General features: G+C 29.5%; 1 protein-coding gene across 2 annotated transcripts in view; it reads right to left on the bottom strand.

The window, feature by feature from the left end:
- LysRS (Lysyl-tRNA synthetase) overlaps positions 1-26,199 on the bottom strand; it is a 49,267-nt gene extending 23,068 nt beyond the window's left edge. Inside the window, exons 1-6 of one of the 2 annotated variants that reach the window (XM_075358713.1) lie at positions 26,050-26,107; positions 19,862-20,030; positions 17,969-18,113; positions 16,568-16,730; positions 9,423-9,703; positions 2,623-2,868 (exon numbers count right to left, since the gene is read on the bottom strand). In XM_075358713.1, the coding sequence (XP_075214828.1) occupies positions 2,623-2,868; positions 9,423-9,703; positions 16,568-16,730; positions 17,969-18,113; positions 19,862-19,977 (951 nt within the window). In that variant the 5' untranslated portion in view covers positions 19,978-20,030; positions 26,050-26,107. Of the gene's footprint in view, positions 1-2,622; positions 2,869-9,422; positions 9,704-16,567; positions 16,731-17,968; positions 18,114-19,861; positions 20,031-26,049 lie in introns of both variants that reach the window. The other variant, XM_075358715.1, reaches the window with a different exon arrangement.
- Between the last annotated feature and the right edge of the window lie 805 nt (positions 26,200-27,004).

Here is a 27,004-nt window from a genome sequence, read left to right as displayed (position 1 = left end):
AGCAAGCGTTTAACCATGATCTCACCTGCTGGGAAGTGACAATGTGGTCGAAGTTGTAGCACACTTGCTTGTTTACTTTAATTAACAAAAAAAAATTAGGTGCATGGCCCAGCAGGAAATATTATTTCTGAAATTTGGCCCGCCTGCTGAAAAGATTGGCTAGCCCTGATTTAGAACATAAAAAATGAAATAAATAGTAAGCAATTAATATGATAATAATACCATATAGAGACATCAGACACATAACATAGCTTCTTGATCTTTGAAGAAGCTATGTACACAGTCTCTGGGTCAGTTCACTTGCAGCCTTTCCATCGGATAATACCAAAAACGTAACGGTTGTACAGATCTTGGCATCCTCATCATGGGTTTAGTAAGATCAAACCTACACCTAGATATCCAGGAAATTGGGAAGAAATGATCAAGAGTAGGAAAAATGGAAGTAGGAAAGAATTATCCTTAAAATTATATTTTAGTGGTTTTGTTGACTTCATTATTCGTCAACCTGTTTGATTAACAAAATATATTTTATACGGTTTTAAAATAAATAAAAAGTTCTTACTGCTGTAAAAATTTCAAATTTTTGCCACCTGTCCCACCTGTAGTTATGGGCCCTAAAAATGAGATATTTTCAAAATCTTAAGATTTTGCGGCCATTTTTTTAATGAAGGACACTTTGTAACAGTTTAATTTTTTTTTAAGTACTACTAGTATTTAAGAGTTAAAAGGTAAAAAAAACAGGCCTGTTACCTTAAGCCCTTCATTATTTATTTTGGCCTCAAAATTTAAAAACACAACAATTTGTAAACGTAACTTCAGTAAACATTAAAAGATTTGGTTATGTAAGAAAACAAATTTTAAGTACGCTAAGATGAAGTTCCATCTTTACTCTTTCCAAAAAGCCTTTCTTTTTAACCTATGCATGCTGTAAAATAAAAATGCTGCAGCTCATAGAAAAGTGATGAAAATAGCTGTTTTTACCTTTTGGCAACTCAGATTGAGTTGCCAAAATATAGGGCAGATTAAGAAGATACTACTGTACACAGAAACTGAGTATAGACATACCTTGTGATACAATTAAGGAGCAATTCTCATAAACAGATCCATATTTAATATTTCATGAGAAAATTTTTCTAAATTATAAAAAAATATTTTTTGGTCATTACAAGGTGGGTTATCACACACTAAATATAATTAAAATCAAAAATAGTGATGCAATAAAATTTTTGAAAATCTGTTGAATTAAAATATGGAATATCCCTCTGACAGAAAATATAGTCATAATTTATAATGTTATTATTTGCGGTTGATTTGTTTAAATACTTCATATTTAGTTAAAATAAATATAAAAACACATATAATAGAATCTATTAATCTATAGTGGGAACTGTAAAATTATATGATTTGAAAAAAAAATTCAGATCCACTAGAATTTCATGTAGAGTTCACATTAATTTCAATAACAGGGTAATGACAGAAGATTTGAAAGGTAACTTCATGATACATGATATTATAATTAAAATACAAACTATATACATACGTTATAAACAGAATGCATGATAATTATTTTTATTTTTATTTTTACAAGGTTACAATGCAAGCCAAATCTTTTTTTTGAAAAAATTATAGCTTATAATCATACTTTATTATGCATTCTAGGACAGAAGTTTATTACACAATTTGATAACCATGTACAATCAACTCATGATTATCCACAAGCAGTTTAATCATGATGCCTCTTGAAAAAAAAAAAAAAATTTTAATAGCTTATAAAGCTAAAAAGACTTTTTCATCGTTCTGTGATAGGTTTTATTCCTTCATTTATTTTCTAGTTGAATATTATGCTTACTTTGAATATGAAAATGCTGTACAGCAGTTCATTGTGGATATGACTGGACAATAGTTCATTGTGCAATATTGTTGTGCTATGAAAAGTATGAAGTTTCATTAAAAGGAAGTGTTTTCAGATATTAAAACAACAATCAATTGCTTCTTATTAAAAAAAATTTGAAAGAGTAAAACGCACAAAATTTAATTTTTTTTTTAATATCGATGTATTTTTTTCTCGTTAGCTACTGTAGTGTTTGTTAATCCATTACATAGTACAAACATTACTGTATGTACCATCTATTTATGTACAGTGTTAGTGATAATGAAAATGTGTTTTATGTCATTACATATTTTGAGTAAACTTCTGGATATTACTTTTATCAGGTACATTTAACAGTGTACTGTACTGCAGTGTAGTGTACTGTATTTTATTTTATTATTTACTGTAATATAATAGCACATATAAAATACTGTACTGTAGTACAATATTAAGCAAATATTTTAACACATTTTCATTTATTAGATATTATTTTTAGATCAACTATAATTTTGCTTTAATTTAGGAATATCTGCGATCCTCTTCCAGGTTATTATTGCGGATAATCGGGAGTTGGCTATAATTATATAATCTAATAATACACACTAAATTTTATAATATCCCACCTAAAATTTGATTTTTTATCCCATAAATTTGGATATATTCTAGAAATACATCTGGATTATCAACTAGTCACAAGATATAGGGCAGATTAAGAAGATACTACTGTACATAGAAACTGAGTATAGACATACCTTGTGATACAATTCAGGAGCAATTCTCATAAACAGATCCATATTTAATTCATTGTGATGAGTTACAAATGGTTTTGCTGTAGCTCCACCAGCTATCATATTCATCATAGGTGTTTCAATTTCAAGAAAGCCTAAACTATCCAAAAATTTTCTAACATAAGCAATTATCTTTGCCCTGATATGAAACTTCTGTCTTACTTTTTCATTCAAAATTAAATCAAGATATCGTTGTCTATATCTTGTTTCCTAAAAAACAAATTATAAAAAATTGTTAATAATACTAGACTAATAACTGGTCAACATGATGTTTGTCACACGAGTACCAATAGGTGTGTACTTAATCCAGTATTTTATCCTATTTTCAAATATGTATTTGAAATTTCTCCATTACCCATAGTTTTTTTGTAATTTTTTTAAATATTTGAAAACTGGTTTTTTCATCCAGTGTCAAGTAAAAACTCCCAGAGCATTGTAAACATGTTAGAACCAAATGAGCTAACTCAAGGAGTAGAGTTGTTACTGTTGTGCAGGTTCAGACATGTACAAACGTGATCTAGTGTAGCACACAATCATCAAAACGATGCCAGTTGTGAGATAGTAGTGAAAAAGTAAGCACGTCATTGTGAGTGGTTTGTGTGTCTGAATTATTGTGTATTACATATTTACAACGTTATTTCTTTTAATTAGTCGTTAGTTACAAAATGGCTTACAGTTTGTTAATTTCATCCAAACAATGTTTGTTATGTATGTGGTAAAGTGATGCTCAAGTCCCAAAGGCGAAACCTTACTCCATTAGTAAAAAGGTGTTATGAACTTTATTTTGGGTGTAAAATTGGGGACCAAACAAGGGCCTGGGCCCCATATTTATCTGTTGTTTATCATGTTCTAGGCTTCTCATTGCATGAAAAAATGGCACACACCAACACCACATGCTATTTGCTATCCCTGTGATTTGGAGGGAACCTAAAGATCACTCTTCTGACTGTTATTTCTGCTTAACAAACATTATATCAAAATCAAAACATACAGTGGTATACCCTAACTTGCAATCTGCAATGAGATCAGTTCCACACTGTGAAGAATTGCTCATACCAAAGCTTCCAGAACATGTGACATTAGATGAAGGGAGCTCAGAGTGTGATGGAAGTAAGGAAGAAAAAGAAACAGATTCTCGTGACACAAATTTTGAACAAAGCAGTTCATCTGAGCGTCATTTACTGACTCAAGAAAATCTTAGCGATCTCATATGAGATTTAAAGTATCCAAAAAAACAGTCTGAAATTTTACTTGCTTCCAACTAAAAGGATGGAATCTTCTTCAAAAGAATATAAAGATACGTACTTATCATAATTGTCATTCTGAATTTAAAGATTATTTTTCTGAAGAAAATGGTTTAGTTTTTTGTAATGATATTTGTTCTCATATGGACACTTTGTAATGAACCCAACAGAATGGTGCTTGTTCATTGATTCCTCTAAAGTCAGTTTAAAAGTTGTGCTTCTGCATAATGACAATAAATTCCCATCAGTATCTATGGCTCACTCTGCTAGTTTGAAAGAAATATATGAAAACTTTAAATTTACATTGGAAAAGCTTTACAAAATGCAGAGTATGAATGGAATATTTGTAGTGATTTGAAGGTAATTGCACTTATTCTTGGTCTGCAGCTTGGTGACGCAAAGTACTGTTGTTTTTTGAATGAATGGGATAGTAAGGACAAAAAACCATTTCATTAGAAAAGAATGACCTAACTGTAAATCACTCATTCTTGAACAGAAAAATGTGAAACATGACCCATTGTGTAATCCCAAAAATGTGTATTTACCTCTGTTACATATCAAACTAGGATTAATGAAGAATTTCATCAAGGCCATGGACAATACTCCTGTTATCATGTACTTAAAACAAAATTTTCCTAAAATTAGTGATGCAAAAATTAAAGAAGGAATATTTGTGGGTCCACAAATATAAACGCTAATGCAAGATGAAAAGTTTGAGGAACTATTGAATCCACTGGAGAAATCATATTGACAAGCATTCAAAAATGTTACTCACAGTTTTTTTGGAAAATCGAAAGGCAGAAAATTGCTGTGATATTGTCAACAATCTTATAACATCTTACAAAAATTTGGGTTGTAATAATATGTTCTTAGAAGTACACTTCTCACACTCGCATCTAGCATTTCTTCCCAGAAAATCTTGGTGCAGTGAGCAATGAGCACGGGGAACACTTTCATCAGGAGATTTCAGCTACGGAAAAGAGGTATCAAGGCAAATGGAATCCTAATATGCTGGCCAATTATTGTTGGACCATCAAGAGGGATGCTCCACAGATGAAATGTAGCAGAAAATCGTCATACTACTTGCTAGGTGAGTCAAATGTTTCAATATTGTGTAGTTAAGGATGCAGAAAGTATTAAAATGTTTGAATTTATAAATGCGTCTCTCAGAAACCTTGTGTGATGGGAAAAAAAATCAATATCATATTTGAATTCAGGAGAAAAAATACTATCAGAATCACATATTTTTCTTCCTAAGACAAAAAAAAATATTCTTTTTTGTTCCCAGTGTAACACTCGAACCACCAACATTAGATCAACTTCTACTTGTAACATCAAAGAATATAAGGACCATAACAATATAACTACAAGTAAAAATTAACTATTGAAAAGATAGAATACAGCAGTTGTTTCATAGCTTTCTATGCTATAGATGAAATTTCATTTTTCAATGAACACCAGTACTTGACATTATTTTGTTCAATTTCTCTGCTTAATTATTTGAACTAATTGAAATTTTACGCGAATTTCATTTTTTAATTGTACATAACATTTTTTTGGTAAAATGCAGCTTAATCTGAGTTTTTTGTTAAAAGAAACAATAAGAAAAACTTTTAAATCAAGATTTTGAAAAAAATCTATGGGACTAGAAAAAATGTTTAAGTCAGTTATGGCAAGCAAGAATGAAGTGTTAAAAAGTTGTCAATCTCTAAAGACAGAGATATAACGTGGAAATTAGCATATCAACCAAGAACAAACACCTGGAAGTTCCTTTCTTTATCAGAGCAGCACCTTACAGAAAACTAATTAAGAGTTAACAAAGTCTTAATTTTTAGTTGCTAATATATAGAAAAATATTTTATAAAATTACATAATTTATTTCAGTTACTACTCATCAGATCTGCTTTTATATTAATTAAATCCTTTAATACATTTTTTGTCACCATTAAATTTTTTTATTCTAGTTTTATGAACGTAAGAATCAAAAATAAAGACTTAACATGAAATACTTTTCAATTAGGTAATTCTTGTAAAGATTAATTAAAACCGAGGTCAGTTGATATTATTACAGAGATAAGCAGAGTTAAAAATAATCTACCAACAATTTCTTTGCAAAAAATTAAATTGTAATTATAAGCCACAACAGTTTCATACAATTCTTATTTGCTATTTCACACAATTTCTACTTCTGTAATTCATCATAACAACATATAACTTTCATTAAAAAAAAAAAATTAACTGGGTAAATAAGAGTAACTAAAATATGGACTATTCAAAATGTTAGAAATTGGGCAATGCAGATTACATAATTCCCCAGTCATGTCATCATTACATGAAGTGAACCACACACTATGAAGGTGGTATTTTTAATATTAATGTATTTTATTTATGAAAATATAAATTGTAGTAAAAGCAGAAAACAATAAGCTCAAAAAACATAAAAAATAAATTTGCCTCAGGGTCAAACTTTTTTGAATTTTTGAATTTAGGTCTACACTCAACAAGTAAGGTTAATTTAAACACTTAAGTAATAGAAGATATTCCCTGCACCAGCTTAATACCTAACAGAAGAAATTATAAAACCATAATCTTATTTTTTTTTTTAATTTAATAATCCTAATAATAATAATAAAAATTATAATATAATGCAAATTAAATAAATAATGTTAACATAACATTAAACATAATATCTGTATATACATATTTCTGAAATGAACCTTTTTTTCAAGATACATATTATTCCTCTGTACTTTTAAATTATATTTCAATTCTATTAAATACACCACCTATTATAGAATATTGAAATAAGACATATCTTACCCTACTTATTTATGAAAGTACTTTTGCACAATCCCGCATCCTCAGCCATAACTGAAATAATTCTGTTATTGTATAATAATTCTGTTATTATTTATATAATCGAAATAATAGAATTATTTCAATCATGACTGAGAATGTGGGTTCCTGCGAAAGTACCTTCACGAAAAATTAAGGCATAATATGGCTTATCTCAATATTCTGTACTAAGTGGCTTATTTAAAAGTATATACAGTAGGGCCTCCTTTAGCTGAGCTTCTCTTAACCAAGATGACCAGTTGCCGTGATTGAGTAGTGTCTCAGCCTTTCATCCAGTGGTGCAGGTTCAAATCCTGTTCAGGCATGGCATCTTTTCATTATGCTACAAATCATTCACTAACTCCATAGTTAGCCTCGGGTAGAAAAAATCTGAAGTACAGTAAAACTAAAAAAAATTAACCAAGATGCCATTTTCTCTATGTACAAATTTTATTATAGCCTATTACTAAAGATTATTTGTTGTACATAATTATTATATAGTAACTGGTATTGAATATTTACAGAGAGTGGCAGTAAAGCAGAACAATAAATTCTCTTTAGTTTCTGTTATCTACTATATGCATAAAGTTCGTTCTACATTTTGAGTGTGTATCTGCTGTACTGTAATACAGTGTAGTAGCTGTAGTGTGTTGTGTTATTGTTATAATGGCTAGTTGAAGCAAAGATATTACTAATACAAAATATAAATGGGTGGTAGTGTTAAAAATTAGAAGCACTCAAAAGATTAAATGTTGGAGAATCGGTTAAAAAAATTTGCGTATGAGTTTGTAGTTGGAGAAACAACCACCTACACTTGGAAATGAAAAAAAAATAAATTAAATACTATTCAGAAGTGCCTGAAAAGTTTTAAATAAATGATCTATGCTGAAGAAGCTTGTCCAGGAAGCTTTAGATGATGTCATTTCCTTGTAATTCAGGCAATAGAGAACCTTTGGGATATCGATATCTGGCCCTATTTTGTAAGAAAAGGCTATTCAACTTAACAAAAAACTAAATAGCCCAGATACATTTTCTGCCAGTAAAAGCTGGCTGGAGAAATTTAGAAGTTGTCATGGCATAAGATAATTAGCCATATCAGGGGAAAAATTATCTGCCAATACTAAAATGCTGCTAATTTTATCAAAACATTCTCTGCTTTTGTTCAGTCAGAAAATCTGTGGCCAGAACAAATATGTAACGCAAATGAGAGAGGATTACATTTTAGAATGCTGCCATTGAAAACAAAAGCTTCAAGGGAAGAAGCTTCCGCACCAACTTTAAAATTAGTAGAGAGCGAATAACTGTTCTTGTCTGCAGTAACGTTAGTGGTGAGGATAAAACACCTCTTATGATTGGCAATCATAAGAGAAAATACATTAAAAGATTTAAAATTAGATTTATTTCCTGTTAAGTACATTAACCAAAAATTGGCGTGGATGAGTGCAGACATTTTTGAGAACCAATTTAATCAAAGTTCCGTCCTGCATGTGAAAAATTATCTACACATAAAGAAATTACCAGAAAAAGCAGTTCTATTGTTGGATAATGTGCCCTGCCATTCATCTGAAATATTATAATTTTAGGGAATATTAAGACAATTTTTTTGTACCAAATGTGATACCCATTTGTCAGCCTACTGAAAAGGGTGTAACAGCAGCAATAAAAAAACATTATAAATAAAAGATATTATCTCAAATTCTAGCATCAGAGCTTCAAGTTACCCCCATTAAAAGTATTGACTGTAAAACATGCAATTTACATGTTAGCAGAATCATGGAATTCAATCGATCAAACAACAATCAATAAATCATTTACAAAAATATGGCCAGAAATTCAACAGGTTAACAATCACAAAATTTTGTGTACTGTGCCATTCATTGAATAAGGAGTTTTGTGCTTTATTAGAAAATATACTGAAATGTGAAAATGTAAAGACAAATGAAGTACAAGACTGGTTAAAATTGGATTCATGGGAACCAACATTTAAAATTTATGATGATGGCGAGATTGAGAATGTTGTGACAGAAGAGGTTAATGAAATCTTCAATGATGAAGATGAACAGATTGATGAAAATGAAAAAATTTACCACAACGAAAGGACTGTATTTCTTACAAAAGTGCTCCAGTGTTTAGAACAATGAAACGATGTTCCTTTCCTTAACAGTAGTACGAAACTGGCGTGATCACTCTGCTATGGACCATGTTACTCAGTTAAGACAAATGAAGGTGACAGATTTTTTTATTAAATAATCAAACTAACTTTCTGTGAGTCAATGCAAGATTGATTAGTGACAGTGATTTTATTATAATAAATACAGTAAAATAAAATAATAATATTGTTATAGTAATTTTTAATTCATGACTTATTTTGCTACCAAATGGATATTAATATGGTTTCTTACCTAAATTCAAGAACGAAACTTAAGGTTCTGCGTTAACCGTGGATTCCGTTATCTGAGCTGGCTACATCCCCAATTATTTTGGTTAAGAGAGGCCCATATATATATATATATATATATACACTTACTCAACACACATACATTTTAAACATACAATAAATCATAAACAATGTTACATACAAAAATCTAGACATGCGATGGACAAAACTATCTTACACTAATGCAAAGATCATACCCTACTACGGATTTACTTCCATGAAAATAAAAAAAGAACACAAATACGAACCTTATCTTTAAGACCAAAATGCATGTGAGGAAGCATATGTAAACAAGGGGTAAGCAGTGTTAACTTTTTTGGTATTATAGACAATTCACCCTTTTTAGTTTTTCCAGGTTTTCCAACACAACCTATAACATCACCTCTTCGTAATTTATCAGTATCCACATAATACTCATCTTCACTGTTGTAGAGTTTAGCATTTGCCATAACTTGTATTTTCACACCCTCACCTCTTAAATCATAAAATATCAGCTTGGCTCCAGATTCACGTATTGCATGAATTCTACCTAAAATTTAACAAAAAATAAAAATAATTTTTTTTTCTTACAATGTTATAAAGTATCAATAAATATTCACAAATATACATTAAAACTTACGTTAGTAACAAATTTATTTTTATAATATTTAGCATTATAATGATCATATTTGTAGTATGTGAAAAATTGTCAAGCCAGTACGGGATTATAATCAGAAATCTCAAGTAGTATATGACTACTTAATGTCATGGTTTGAAAACTAGCCTAATGTAAAACAGTTATAAAGAATATAGGGTATTAAAAAAATTACAAAGAATATAGGGTATAAGAGTTCAAATTGAAATGAAATGGATAATACATTCAAGATAAAAAAATCTATTTACTACAATGCTCTTCTGCTATAATTCTATATTTGATTTAGGATCAGTCCCATATTAAAGGTATCACTGATTTATCTTTTTAAGGAGTTATCATAAAAAAATGTTTTTTACACATTTCATAGATATTCCACGTTTCTTGGTAAAAAAAGGAAAGTGTATACTTACAGATAGCTCATGCTGTAAGTTTTAACACGCAAATGTATTAAAGAGGTTTAAAATTACATTCTGATAACTTTCTTGAATGTGGATTTCTTTCCTAGATGTCAACAGTGTTCTGGGACATTTTTAACTTCATTTATTTCTTTGTTTAAATTTGTTTAATACACAACATAAGTGCTTACAAATTATTTTTTTCCAAGGCTGGAGTGGACAGTGTCTTTGCCTTCATTTTCATTCTGAACATTTTAGATCTGAAACTGTCAGGCTTGGCGACAAATCATGCTACAAATTTCCATATTGCATTCTTTCTAATAGATGGTCTTTAAGAAGGATACCTTAAAAATATTATAATAAATCTGACCTGCTTAAATCAGAACAGGGAAAATGAGCATAAGATAAAAAACCAAGATATAGCTAATACACAGAAGAGTTCTATTCAAGACTGAGTAAACTTAATTTGATTATACATGCTATTATAATTACACAACTGCCCAAAAAGGAGTGTTATGTTTTTAGGGTAAGTTCCACTGCAGTAGCTCAATGGCCGAATCGATTTAGATGTATGACCTGCGTTGGAATCCTTACTTTACGGGGTGTCACAGGCTATATAAATTTGTACATATGCATGTTTAATTGTAACTCAAAGGCCACAAAAAAAAAATAAATAGATAATCAATAGTATTTTCAGTATCAATTTATTTGTGTCGAAAATAGTTGTGTTATAAGATCTGCTACGATATTGAATGAATGAATTACGGTAGTAAAATTTATTAATTTATTTTATAATTATTATTATTGTTTATAAACATTTAAGAAAAATCTTATGATTTTTTTGATGGGCAGTATGTTCGATCACATAAGCATGTTCTTTCTTCTTGCTCTTATTTGTTGGTGTTGCTTCTTACTTATTGTTTATAAACATTTCAGAAAAAATAAGCCATATGATTTTTTGACGCGCAGTATTCTGATCACGTAAACATGTTCTTTATTGCTAAATATTAACTAATAATCCCTTTCTTTTATTAATAAAATTGAATAAATAAAATTAATAAATAATAAGTAAATATAAATATAAAATATAATTCAAAATTATCTATGCTTAGAAATGAAATAAAATAATCTGTAAATTAATTGACAAAGGAGTGCTTCTGGCGGGAGAGAATCGTGGAGGGAGCAGTGTGCAGCCACCCGGCATACCACCATTGGTCTGCTTTGCGCCACAATTTTACTGCTAAAGATTAACTAATAATCCCTTTCATTTATTAATAAAATTAAATAAATAAAATAAAAAATTTACACGACTGCCCAAAAACGAGTGTAACATTTTTAGGGTGTATATTTGTGTGTCTGTTCCTCCATAGCAGCTCAACAGCCAAACCGACTTAGATGAATGACCCCATGTTGAAATCCTTACATTATCAGGAGTGTCATAAGCTATATAAATATGTATATATATTATATATATATATATGTATGTATATTTATAAAAATATATGTAGTAGCGAAGATTTGCCGGTTGAAGCATAAACTTTATGAATTGAATTAATGAACTGTGAGCCTCTGTCACTGTGTTAGCTAGGTTTGAATTGAATGATTCAAATCAACTAAATGAATAAAATTACAAAAATAATAGAATTAAATTTACGTTAAATAAAATAAAATAGTATTATTTTAACAAATATGGTATTTATATTATAATATATATACTATTATTTAAATAGTATTATTTTTAAACAAATTTAAAAAATTTGTTTAATAATAATTGGTTGGCTTCTCCTGTGGACTGCATGTGAGGCTAGAGTGGTGGGTGATGTACCTCATGTGAGGCTAGACCAATCATCACAATTAACTGGTAACAAACGGGATACTTCTGGGGGGCGCTGTTTTGGGAGGTGCCCAATGGAGCGCTCTTATATCTCTGCAAGCAATCGTCTTATTTTCAAAATTCTAACGGGGGTATTTGCTAGTTAATAGAAAATCACAAAGGAAACAAAGTGAAACAAAAGAGAAATGTTTTTTCGGCAGTCATGTTTTTTTAATATTTATCTCTGGTTTAATACCTGCATTTATCTAAAATGTTTATATTCAAATCCTACATATCACTTAACATTAACTTCACTTCAATAATGAGTATAAAATTAAATAAAGATATTTTAAACAACAAAACAAAAATTTTAACAATAAAGAAGGTAAATAAATAAATAAATAAAGAGAAAAATATTATAAAGACAAGATGCAAGATGGCAACGATCTTGTAGCCTTGATACAGTCAAGGCTTTTTTTTACACACATAAAAAAAGTATAATAATCCTCTTTTATTATATGTTAATATATATTGCTATAACCTGTAAAAAAAATTTATCTACGGAGTAACAATTGATTAAACCATTACAATTAAAAAGACAAGATCTATCAATCAAGTGCTACCACCTCATAGTTTATGGATTAGACAAATATTATACTTTAAAAATGGATATTTTAAAGTGTGAAATAGTTATAAAAAAGCAAATACATAAATATTTTTATTGTAAAGGAAAACTACAATGTAACTTACTAAAACCACAACAAATCATTTCATAATATTTGCAAATAAAATTAAAAAAAAAAAAAACTAAAAGATGTTAATTTAAAATGAAAAATTTGTTTTGTCAATTCAAATAAGCAACTTTACAAAACATCACACTTACATACATAAACATTTTGAAGATATTTTATAAAATACTTAAAAATCTCTATTTATTTAAAACTTAATACAGTATTAACAACTACAAAGAAAACTGATATCACAAACATCTTTAAGCCTCAATACAAAAAAAAAAAAATACATGGTCGGTATCTTGAATTGTATAACTTACACTTTAAATCTACTGCAACATTTAGGCAGAATTTTCTCACGAACCTCATTGAAAATTGTGTTTCCACCTATATGGTCCAAGGAAACTGATTAACAATAACAAGTGAGACAGCTTATTTTGCCTCACATATACAATCACATAATGTTTCAATGCATACCAGATGACGCAATATTCTTCTGTTTATGAGTTGCTATTTTGTTTGCCAACATGAAGAACTGGATTGTTGAACATTATGTTTTGATTGTTGAGCATATTTCAAGAATAATGATTCTCCGATTGCTACGCAGTATATATTCAGGTGGCACTCTAACTTGAGATAGCATCAAAACTACCAGATGATCACACCATTACAAGGTGAGTATGTTCTTTAAATTAACAGCATCTGCTTGTAATGGTAAACCACGAGGGAGTAAGGATTGTGCAGACACAAGAAATAATTGAAAATGTCTGTGTTGCAATCTTTCATAGCCCAAAAAACTGCTTGGTGATTCGGCAGTTATACAAATATCCACTGTTCATTCAGGAAAACATTCCATCAGGTTCTCCTTTTTCACTCTTAGTTTTCAAACTACAAACTACGCAAGAAATTCAGTTCCAAGATTTTGTTACATGCAAACAGTTTTGCACAATCAAGTCTGATACCCTTCAAAGTAACCCACAGATGTCATCCCTTTGTTTATGTCAGTAAAAGCACACTAATGAAGTATGGAGCTCTGTAAATAAGCAAAATTTGTGTTATTGGAATGATATAAACCCTTATCAACTACACATCAAACCTGCATTCTCTCTGTCACTATGTGGTGTGGAGTAGCTTCTTTTAAAATTATCAAACCTTTTTTTTTTTAGGAAATTGAGGGTGTAGCTGTAACAATAAACATAATATAACAATGCTACAAGATTTCTTCTTTCCTCATTATTAGAGACCGGATTATATGAAACTTAAAAAGCTTGAAATATGCATGAAAAGTATCCAAATTTGCAACTTTAAATAATAAAAAAATAGTAATTTTTTTCTTATTTCAAAATCAGCATACAATTAGTAAGTAGTTGAGTAACATATCGATAAATTGGATAATTAACAATTATTTACCATTTTGTTACTTTTGTAAACGTAAACTATCAGGTACTGTTCCAAATGTTCAGTATTAAGATTGTGTCTTCGATCACTCAAAATATTTTTATAAGTGGAAAAGGATTACTCCACATCCACTGAGGTAACTGGGCAGTATATGAATTTGGATGCTATATTAGCACTTATTGTTTGTTGCAAAGGTTCACCCATTCCATTAATAAAACTATTGATTTGACCAAAGGTTCAAAGTCTGGGTTATTGTTCAAAATGTTTTCAAATTTTTCTTTAAGATTACACAGGAATACCTCTGGCAATGCGGAGTTCATTTGGTGGATTTTATTCATTAACTGAATAGATTCAGTCAACACCAAACCTTGAGTTTCAAGCTATTTAATACCTGCAGGTATGTGGGAAAAATGAGTGCTTTTATATTAGAATCGTTAAATGCTTCCTTGGACTGACAAACTGCCATAACCTCTGCACTATCGAAGTTGTTTACAGCAGATGGCCTTGAAATGTTCATTGTAAAACAGCACAGCTTCAATCCACGTTTCCCATTGAGTTACCACTGGTTCGAGAGGTAAAGGTACATTTGGCAGTTTTTCTTTATAGGCCTTATTGCAAGCAGGTGCCTTAAGAAACACTTTCTTTGTTGATGAAACCAGTTTATTTACATTCCCAAACAAGGATCGTACTTCTTCAGTGAGTTGATGTACTCTGTGAGCAAAGCACATCACATGAATCAAATTCAGATAAAATACTTGGAGCTTTGGCTGCCTTGATCATATAGAGAGCAGCATTTGAGAGAAATACACTTTCATCTGCCGAAGATTCAGGAAATATTTTTTTAATACCCTCATTCACAAATCTGGCAATTGTAGAATGATTTGTCTTTTTAAGGTGTTTGCAGGCCACCAAATAAGAAGAGGACTCTAATTTTAATGCACTGACAATTAAATTCACAATGTAATGGCCACACATGTCTGTAGTTTTGTCAGCTGAAATCCAATTAATGCTATCCTTCAGTTCATTGCGTATTTCTTCCAGAACATGCAGGTAAATTGTTGGTATGCAATTTTTACGCAATGTTGATTCATCTAGTATATTTTAATAAAAGCAATATTTTCGCAGAAAATCTTTGAAGGTAGGATTTGTAAGTTTGTGAAGAGGAATATTACTAGTAAGCAATGTTTCACATAAATTCACACCAAAGTGGTTTCTTGTTTATCTTTGGAAGTGAAATCATTGCTACTTGCCACTGTTACAAGTTGTTGTCATGGACCTTTCTTTTGCAATCCTGTAATATGAAGACTTGTCTTGACATGCTGGTCTATTTGAAAATTTTTTGTGAACAAAATATTTTTCCCGCAAACTTGACAATATAAAACATTTCCATAGTATGTAAATATTCTAGGATAGTCAGCTATCCATGTAGAGATGCTTTTTTTCAGGAGGTATGGTAAAAAATAAACTTTACACAAACAAAAAAAAATTAAACTGACGCAATGAACGTGTCAACAATAAAATGCGTAGTTTAATTACCTAGTGGGAGGAGTGCTGCAGTAGGCATGTGCGAAGCAGAACAGTATTGTCTGTCCTTGCCTCACGTGAGTGTGTTTTACTTGGCCTCATAATATTATCCTACCAAAACAATAGACGTGGGGCTGCTAAGTGCGCTCTAAGAACTGTGCGGCTAATAGGTTTTGCCAGCTACAACATAAGATTTCATTTATTAACTAGGTACGCTACTGAAAAATATTGTAAATATAGCGAAAATATGCATCATCACTAGATTTTAAGGAAAATATGCAATAGCCGGTGAAAATGGGCTTAATATGCAGATGCATATAATTCGGTCTCTACTCATTACGGCTATTTTATATGGCTATGGATCATTTATGGCTTCAAAAAGACAGGATGACTGAGGACACTGCCAGAATATTAAGGATTTTTGCAACAGATTTTTCCACACACTGATTTCTGATTGATTGATTTCTTGTCATGATGACATTGCTTGGCCGGCACAGTTCTCCAGTCTAATAGATGCTGATCTTTTCTAATACCATCATTTGATTAGGGCTATATTCAAACATTGACAGATAAATGGCATTCTTATAACTTGTGTTTAACAGTGAAAGTAATACATAAAAAGTAGTTACATTTTTTTAGTGTTTCTTTAATACACTATCAATGGTACTCTACCCACTATAAGCTGATGTCAAGAATGAAAAAAATAAATCTATCACTAAAGATGGCTATAAAAGCAAATGAAAATTAGTGACATTTAAAAAAAAAATATTATATAAATTTTGTTTAAATTTTCAAAAAAAAAAGGTGTTAATTATATTCTTTTATTTTCTTAAAATTAGTAATAAGAATTAAACTAGAATGTAAGAAGCAAAATGATTATATAATGTTAAATTTTAACCTGCCACACTGAGTTCCTTTTCGAGTATTTCACCATCTTTTAAACTACTGTATTTTTCTATAAATTCTTCAAGAGATGTTGAAACAACAAATTTATGTGGATAAGGGTGACAATCAGATTCTTTCAACTTAGTTACAGCTATACTTCGTATTCTAAAGAATTCCTGTAAATAAAAAATCAAAAGTATAAATAAACTAATACATAATATGTAATAAATGTATTTTACAATAGGTTTTTTTTTTTAAATTTTTATTTATTCATCAAAGAACGTAGTATTCACATTTATATCATTCAATTTGAAATAATATTTTTTTACAGTTATCATTCAATTGATATTTTAAAATTTTGATCATTTAATAAATCAGTAATGACTTAAGCAGTATGTGCTGGCATACAAACAGCTGGAATTGAGCCATTTGATGCAGAAAGTTGGTAAATTGTCTTCTGCTGTTATGCAGATTGTCCCATAAGTTTTCATACATAGGAAAATAACCATTTTTTATGAAAACCATTTTTATTTAACACTTAATTTTTTATATTTCAGATATCCTAAAAAGTGCATTTGAATAAAGAGCAATGAGCAAGAATGAAGACACACTTTTTACTTTTTAACTTTTGTTTAAAAGAATTTTAAAAATATCCTATTTAATTAGTATTATATTTATCTTTGCTACACCCTCATTTATTATTGGTCAATTGTTTTTGAGGTATCCATGGTCAACAGCTATGGCTTCCCTATTGATTCTGCCAAATATGAATCGTAGCTTAAATTTGTATAACCAGTCATCACAGTCAGTCAGTCGTTTTTATGCTGTTTCTCTACAAAGAATTTCACTTTGACTTTCAATATCAGTCTATTAACAGGAAAGTGCAAGTTCTGTTTTTACTAAAATTATTGTTTCATCTAACTAGATAAACTATGCTCAAATTTTTTGAAGTTCTTCAGTTACCTTTTTCAGTAATTTTTCTCTACTGTTCTGATTATGTACCTACTGTCAATCAAGCTAAATTAAAATGATACTAACCATCAACTTGCTTATTCTCCCTTTTCCAATTCAAAAAAAATTTTAATTTTTCCTCAAAAGAAAAAATTATACTTAGAAAGTATAATAAAAAATTAATATAATTTTAATTATGTATAATTATTAGGTAATGAGGTATTTTCTAACTTGTAGAGAAATTTAGACATTTCCTTTTGTACAACAGAAACCCTAACTTATGAAAGGATTATCTAGTTTTTTTTTTGTGTTGAAGAGGCACTCATATTAAGTAGCTTTATAACTGACAAATTTTGTAGTTGTAAGAATGATCATACTGAAACCTGCATATAACTTTAGTGCACCAATATGAATGTATTACTACAAAGTTGTAACAAGAAATGTGAAGGTATAAAAGTCTTACATTTGGACTAATCTCATCTTCATTAATAGCAGCAACTTCAGATTTTTTCTTAGGTGTGTTAACAGTTTCTTGTGTAACTTTTAATTTTTCCTTTTCAGCCTTTTCTTTTGCTTTTTGTTCTGCCTTTGCTCTTCGTTTCAATTCACTGAAATAAATAAAAGAAAAATATAAATAGCAGATTAAGAAATATATACAGATATTACATAATAGGTCTAAAAGAAATGACTCTTGCTGTATTTCTAAAAATTGTTTTTTTTTTGTTAATTTATTTATTATTGTCTTTACTTTGTGATAAAAACTAAAAATATCAAAAACATTAATTTGAAAAATCACTCGACCTTTTTTTTAACCCTGTCTTACAAAAAATTCGCCGTTTTACAAAAAAAAATTGAAAAACAGAAAAAATATGTATAAATTTAAATCCACATATAACCATAATTTCTTATAAAACAAACTAAATATATCGTTATACTGAAGTAAAAAAAAAAAAAAAAAAAACAAAAAAAAAACTGTTAATTAGGCATTTTAATGTTTTCATAGAATGAATGAAAAGAGGATTTAAACGGTAATCAAAACAAAACAAAAAATTAGTTAAGGTAACAACTTTAGTGCATTTTTATGACCTTACAAAATAATAAAAACATTGTTTCAATCTTAATTAACTACAAGGATTGATTTACAAACCTAAGTACAGTAATATTAATTTTTAAAAGTAGAGTTTTAAAACTACTCAGTCTGAGGTGAACAACAAAAGAAAAAGGTTGCAATATACTTTAATCCTAACCCTTCAAAAATATTTTACTCTTAACCACAAAAAGTGATTAAAACTTAAGTTAATAAATATTTTTATGTAAGTAAATTCAATAAACTGTTTTCTATAGATTATTTCATTTAATCAAATTGTCAAAAAAGTAAAACTGGTTTCAAAGAGTTATTTCTAAATAGTCAACTTAAAAGAAAAACTAAGGATGGTATTTCATTGTGATCTCCCTATAACAATAACAAAAATTTTAGGTCTAATATCATGTTTCTAAAAAGGGAGAATCAAAAGAACAGTGATTCTGTTTTAAGCTAAATTTACAAACTATACCAATGTTACTGGTTGTAATATTATTTTCATTATCTGACTAATATGTTAATAATGTTTCAGTAATATTCATAAAAAAAAAAACAAGATAAAAATAATCATAGGTAAATATACTGAAAAATATTTAAAAGAAGTATTTAAAAAAAAGAAGAAAAAATATATATATATTCTTTTTGTGTATATCATATATATAAATATTATTATTATTAGTTCCGATTATCCCCCTTTAGAAGAGTGTGTGAACTTGAGCCAATCATGGCTTTATTTCCTTCTTCGCTATTCTTTTCTTCCCAAAACCTCTTCATCCGTTCATTGTTTTTTCTTCCTATTGTTTCTTTTTTTGCGCTTGTTAAATTTTCTTATTTCTAATTTCATCCCTAAGTTTCCTTCTGTCCATGATTTCTTTCTCATGTTCAGTTTTTTCAGGCCATCTTGTGTTTCTTTCATCCAAATGAACTTTAACTTACTTGCCTTGACAATGTTGAAAATTTTCTTCGTGTGTCTATCTTCACCCATCTTGTGTCACCCATAAGTGTCATCACCCATAAGTGTCTGTAGAATTGTAAATGCCTTTTCCTAAACATGTCAATGATGGAGTCTGTGTTTTCATATAATTCCTTTGTGGGAATTTGATAAGGTTCTGCCTCTGAGGAATACACATACATACATATATATATATATCAATTTTTTTTCTTCCATAAATAAGAAAGTAATGTTTAATTTAATTTGAATAACATTTATTTCTCTAATATAGTAAATTAACCTATTTACAAATTTTGAATAATCTGCTTAAAATTGTGACCCACCCTTGATTCCTGATAATATTTGTAGAAGCAAATTGACGCAACAATAAACCAGGTTTTTTGTAAACCCTGAAAACAGCAGTCTGTCGTACTGTCAATAGTAAACTGTTAGCAATCATTTTTGAGTCCACATCGACCAAGAACAATGGCTAAGTCCTTTATTATCTAGAAACTAAGAAATAAATGTTATTCAATAAAACTATTTTTTTTAATTTCACTACTACAAACACTAATGAATATATTGAGGCATCCATAGAAATGATGAGTCAATCATAATTGAAAAATAAAAATCGTAAACAATTTATAGCACAGTGTGTTACATTATTAATAGGAAATATGTTCAAGAAATGACAATCTGAAGTTGAGAGTAATGGAAGAAACCATTCTCTGGTCAAAAACGCTGTTGTAATACCATTTGCCCAACCAAGCTAATCTGTGGAGAGTTGTGACACGATAAGAGATTTATACTTAAGCAATGGGTTTCAAAGAAGAAATAAAATGATGTAGAACCTAGAACTCAAATGCTAAAGGTTTCTCATTTAAGCGAGTTTAAATAAGATCTTATTAGTTCTGTCCTTGGACTACATAGGCAATTTTAATTGTAGTCAGGAAGTTATACAAAAACTTCAATGTAGAGATTATGCCAACAATCCAACAAGACAGACATTTAGTGGTAAAACATAGAAACTCCAAAATGGAATAAATACAATTTTTGGAGTACTCTCTCCTTAGTATTAGCACCTTCTTCAGGTTTTACATGTTACTGAAACAGAGGACATGGCTAAAAGAATAAGGATATGAGCATAAAGAGTTGAGCACAGCCACAGCTTAAAACAACCAGTGCCAAAGACCAGTAAAGTTAAAAACACAAAGTATGCTCTATTTGCTTGCAATTAACATTTACTTTTGGCTAATGACCACATATACATAACAATCTGTTACATAAAACTAAATAAAATTATAACTTTAAATATTTTAAACATTACCATAATTTTTGAAAATAAAAACTATTTAATATAATGAAATAAAACTTAACTAAAATTAATCAATATTTTTTAATCACAAAGTTTATCTAGGCTTTGTTTAATAAACTGATTAACTGTAATGAACCTATTGCTAGGTACAGTTAGAATGCATACAAATGCAAAACAATAGATTATTTATATTTTAACTTTTCATGCAATTAATTTTTTAAATTTGTAGAATCATTAGTAACACTTATAAATGTCAACATATATCAGAATTATCTTTTTTTAATCTTTTAAGTCATATTAAATTGAAATATAAACAATAATATATTATTTTTATTTTTTTACTGGATAAATAAAATACATACAGTAAACATGCAATTATCCAAGGTAATTGGGACCAAGACCACCTCAGATAAGGAAAAACTCTGATAATACTGGAGTTAAGTGCTATTGGGCTAAAAATAATGAAAAAACTAGTTAAAAATGTACAGAATTAGTTAACTGTAAAAAAAAACATAAAATAAACACAACCACAGACCCCAGCAAGCATGTAGAAATGAGATTATTTTTTTAAAAGTCTTTGACTAATTTTTGAGACAACCTCTGTGCTTTCTTAGACAATGAGATGTTACACCAACGCTGTAGAGACATATATCATCTAACATAAACTCTTCCTGTTGCTCTATGTAAGCAAGAGCAACTTTGATCGCTTTCAGCCCATCGAAGTGTAATATTTTTGGGGTTATCTCTTCTGTATCATCGTCTTCTTCACTATCTTTAAGCATTGTTGACCATACCAATAACTGCTTCATTGGTGATCTCCATCTGCACATCTTCACGACAAATATCTTTGCTACTAATTTGATCTTTCAACAGGAAGCTCATTGGTTATTTGCACTAGTTCACTTACATTTTCCTGTTCAGGCACTTTTTTAAGGGTCCTTCTAGGCTAAATAAATTCTTCCAACATTTCTGAATGGTAATGGTTTTCACCTTATCCCATGCTGAACCAATCCAGTGTGCTACATCTTTTAATGTGACTTTCTTTAGGACCTCCCTAACAATCATTTATTTAATCTTGCAATCAACGCCTGGAGAAGCATTTGCTGGTAATTAATCTTCTTCGTTTCTAGAATCCCTTGGTCTTAAGTGATGGCACCCCACCCTTGAACAAGTGATGTCACATTACGGGGGTTAGAAATATGGCTTTAATATCACCACTACACATTCTTTGGCATCTGGGTGAGATGGCGCAATGTTCAATAATAAAATAGCTTTCCTGAGGAGCTTACTTTTCTTTAAAAATGCTTCAGTGATAGGAACAAATTCATTATAAAATCAAGCCCCTAGAAATTTCACTTTCCATCCATACACTTCTTTGGTAGTGGTCCACTGTTGATAGAGAGTTGAATTTGATATTTTTAAAGGCTCTGGGTTTTGAGAATTTCCAATAAGCAGAGCCTTTAGTTTCAAAGAACCAGAAGCATTGCAGGTAGCCAGAATTGTGAATCACTCTTTCTTCCATTTTAAACTGAAATTCTGCAACTGCAGATGAGTCAGCTGACAGTTTCTTCCCACTAATATTAAGCTGCCTTATGCCATTCTTTTTCCACCTGTCAAACCATCCATCACTCGCAGTGAATGTTTCCTCGCCATCTTAAAACACCTTTGGAACTCAAGCGCCTTAGCTTAAACTAAGGACCCACTCACAGGATGGCCCATCCCTCGCAGCTGCAGAAGAAGTGCTTCAGGCATCTGCTCGTAGTAGCCCTTCTTCGAAGTCTTTCGACTCAAACCACTGCCTCCAATCAAACTTTTGTTTAAAAATTTTTCAATTTCTTTCCGGTTACATCTCTAATCCCCAACAGTCACTTTCCCAACTCCCAAATCGGCAGCGACCTTTTCAACTGACTTGTCATTGTCCAATCGTTTTATCGCATTAAATTTCATTTCAAGAGACACTACAACTTTCTTCCATTTTCCACTCATAGGGCAACACAAAATTCAGTAACAACACAAACTTCAACACATTAACACAACCACGTTTAACACAAATTCAAAGATAACTGAAAATGACAGGTGACTGTGACAATGCAAAGATTGACAGGTGAATCTGATGATTTCCAAACTTGGTGGGAGAGGGACCTTGCATGTCAAGCACATAAACGTCGCTTCTCATCGTGATTGTCCCTACTTTATTTTTATGTTTTATCTTCCTGTGACTAGCTCAGTTGACCAGGACTTGGATAATCGCAAGTCTACTGTAATAAGAAAATGATCATTGCAATCTAAATAAGTTGTTAATTATCCAGTTATTTATGTTAAGTTAGTATACTCTTATTTTATATTCTTGGCAATAATTGGATAAATATCCATCTAAATATTTCTTTAGACAGGGATGGAGGGAAAATAGCCACTTTTATTATCCATAATTAAATTCAATATGTTTACATGAACACAAATTGAAATTTTCATTAGAAAATTTTTACTGCAACTAAAAAAGTTGGCTGTTTAATTTTCAGATTAACATTATATTAGTCACCTACAAGAACTACGAATAATACTTGAATTTAACAATAATCTATCGCGGAAATGTTTATGCAATTATGTAATCTGATAACTGATTATTATTACTCACATAAACTAAAATAAACGTAAAATTAAGAACCCAGCAAATAATAAGTACAAATCTGCTCAATATTTATAAAGCATTCTTTTCTTATCTGTCTAAAAGCCCTAACACATTTTTGGTGGTGTTTAAAAAAAAAATCAGTATGCAGAGAAATAATGTAAAATTACAAAGAATAATTTAACTATATATTTTAATCACATTATATCTTTAACACCTTTGCTATCTGTTTAGATTGCAGATGATTTACTGAGTTTATTCTTGAATGATTTCATTTGTTCATAATAATGTGTAATAGAGCAATTATTAAACACTTTGTCATAATTTTTAATTACTATAAGGTTTTAAATACTGGTACATCTGACATACTGAATAGTGTAGAGTTAACCATCATACTCAAATTATTTGAACATTTTAATTTTAAAATGAAGTGTCAAAGGCAGTGTCCATGTATAATGGTTTAATATATTATGTATGACTTTATTGGTAATGATTAGCTACTGAAAAAACTCTGGTAAAATTGAAGCTACTCATTTACGTAAGTGATCAATGACCTATTTTGATTTAATGTGGTATTTTTTTCTTTTAATACTTTTATTATACCATAATTATTAACTGATTCCATTTTAATTTATTTTTGGATTTCAGAATGTTAAAAGAACATTCTGTTTTTTTAGACATTCATTTAGTGTCTTTTGTATTAGCCCTTAAATATTTTACGGGCTAAAAGTGAAATTTCACCATTTTTCATGTTCAACTTTATTGGTAATTATCTCATAGAATGAAGAAAGATTGGTAAATAAATCAATGGACCAATCTTTTACCTTGAGAAAGTATGAATAAATTGCTTTTTGTTTCATCCTTACAAGACCAATAGTTTTTTAGTTATGATTTTTCCGTAAACCCTTACAATCGCAAAAATAGGTGTCCACATCATAAAAAAAAAAAAACGGCTGACACAGGTAAACTAATTTTAAAAAAATTAAAAACAAATAGTTTTAAGGTCCTGAGACATATAGGAAACAAGTGGGTAAGTATCAGTTTTCTTTGAATTGTTCAAGCAACTACTCTTGGATCACTTCAAATGGATTGAAGTGACAATGTAGAATGAGAACAGATTAATGTAGGATGAGAAAATTATTAAAATAATGATAGGCATAATTTAATATAATGTACTACATAAAGTAATGTAAATAACTGCGGGTGATTAAACTCTTAAACTGGATACAAGGGAGATCTTTAGTTTTATTTGCTGCTGCAGTTAATGAAGCATGTCATGATGTTTGCTAAATAGCTGAAAATTTATTGTAAAATCAGTTAAAAAATAAAATAAACTGAATTAGCAGTGTAAATTATAATACAAATAACTAACAATTGTATAAAAATTATAATTCAAATATTAGTCATCAAAGTTTAGAAAATTCAATTGATGTACAGGTAAGGATGATTGCTGGGGAGCAAGTGACTTTTTGCTACCTGCAACATCCTGCAATAGCTCCCTTCACTATACTAATATCAACACTATTTGAGACACTCAAGGTAGAATCACACCTACATGTTCATGCTTTCTAAACAATGATGTGCAACACATTGAAACAAAAATATTGTTTAATTACGTTTAAAACATTTTGTGAAAAATTAGAATATTGATTACAATTCTCTTTAAAATATTAAATAACAATAATCTATCGCATTGTAAACATAGTTTATTACCAATAAAAATACATTTTTTAACTTCTTTCAAGTAAGAAGTTGTGTTAAACAGTAATTAGTGGCTACTATTAATTCATATTTCTTGACATATGTATGAATTTTCAGAATCGATGTAAATAAATAATTACCCAACAGTGCTCGTAATAATACTGGAAATATTTAATACCAACATTACACTTTCATTTCTAAGATTTCACAGTTAAAATTAAAATATTATTTAAGTACAAATATTAATTATTAACATGCAGGGATAACAAAAAATATGTAAATTAATTTTTCTAATAACCCTCCTTACAAGCAAAAAGATTCTTTAGTACACTCACAAAAGTATCCCTTTCCAAGTAATTTATTAAAATTTGTTTTTGATTCATGTATTCTGTTATGACTGTGGATGTATGGTGTTTTTAGTGCAAAGGTAAAAAAAGGTGTTACAGTAACGCGATTTTAAACATCTCAATATTCTTCCAAAATAATTGCATAATATCAATACACCATAGACAAACACATTTATCATATAAACTATTATTGTAGGTACCAACCATCTTTTCTTGACTTTGTGTAGAACAAGTAAAGAAAGTTGGGCTGTGAAACTTATTACAAACCCCTACAGAACCCAGAACCAACACAATAAAGAAAGCAAATACTATAATTCGGTGAAAATCTGAACTTCAAAGATGACACAAGGGTAATGACAAAAGAACAATTCCAAGTTTACAGCTTTCAAACCCTCAAACATAACCTAATACGTGCCGCTTTGATATGAAATACATATTATTTTATTTAACAAAATTAGCAGCAAAAGTAACAAAAAAAATGGCGTTATTCACAAACAGTTATAAAAATTAACACAACAGAGTATTATATACAGTATTACATACTTTTTCGAGAGCTTTTCTCCTCCTGAGTCAGCCATGCTGGCGGAACTTTTGACAAGAGGTTATATTTCGCAGTTCTGACAACCTGAATATTAAAGTCCATATTAGTTTAATTTGAGTAGTTTTTTTAAGATATGTACCGAAATCAGAGAAGGAAAATAATTATTCAGTTTAACCGCTTGAGAGCTCATTTTCTTAAGGTTAATTTTCAGAAATGATAAATAATATTTCTAAATTATTGATTATTGTTTTAGTGAAGAGATTTTCTTTTTGGAAGGAATTGAGATGTTAGGACGGTAGATGATATTGAATTGAGGATCTCATTAAGCAACCCAATGTACTTAAAATATGTTGTATAAGAAAAATCAGAACAGAAAAAAGGTGCCGATAATCAAATACTCATATTTTAGCTGGTACGGGTACTAAATATGAATATTAGTTAAAAGAGCTAGTATTTCGTTTGGTAACTTAAAAAACTTATACGGCTGAACAATAATTTTTTTAATAATTATATAAATATATATGGGAAATGTAGTATCCCATCATTAATTTAACGAGAAACATTATTACTTTTTCTTGTATGTAGAATTGCAGCTGTACTTAATAGTACTCATAAGAAGTTACAAAAATTATAGATATTCACACGTTAGGGTTTCCAATGTTTATAGCGCTATAAAGCAACGTGGACATGAGTTGAAAATTTGCATAGAAACGTTGTGGCTTAAACTCCTACGGTAAATTGTATGCATGTACTATTAAATAAAAAAAAGGGAGCAAATGTTTCCTAAAATGTTAAAGATAAAAAAAGATAATAATTATAAAATAAATTAAATTCCAATCCTCTTCATCTTTATTACAAAAACCAGAATTATTTATTCACAAAGAATTATAAATAAATAATGTAGACTTATTTATTATTGTAAAGAAAAAATATTTATGTCAGAAGTAAAGTTAGTTA

This window comes from Lycorma delicatula, chromosome 2 (genome assembly GCF_047948215.1).
Source record: "Lycorma delicatula isolate Av1 chromosome 2, ASM4794821v1, whole genome shotgun sequence".
Lineage (NCBI taxonomy): Eukaryota > Metazoa > Arthropoda > Insecta > Hemiptera > Fulgoridae > Lycorma > Lycorma delicatula.
The sequence above is the reverse complement of the archived record's forward strand: the minus strand, read 5'-3'. Positions and strand labels throughout refer to the sequence as shown.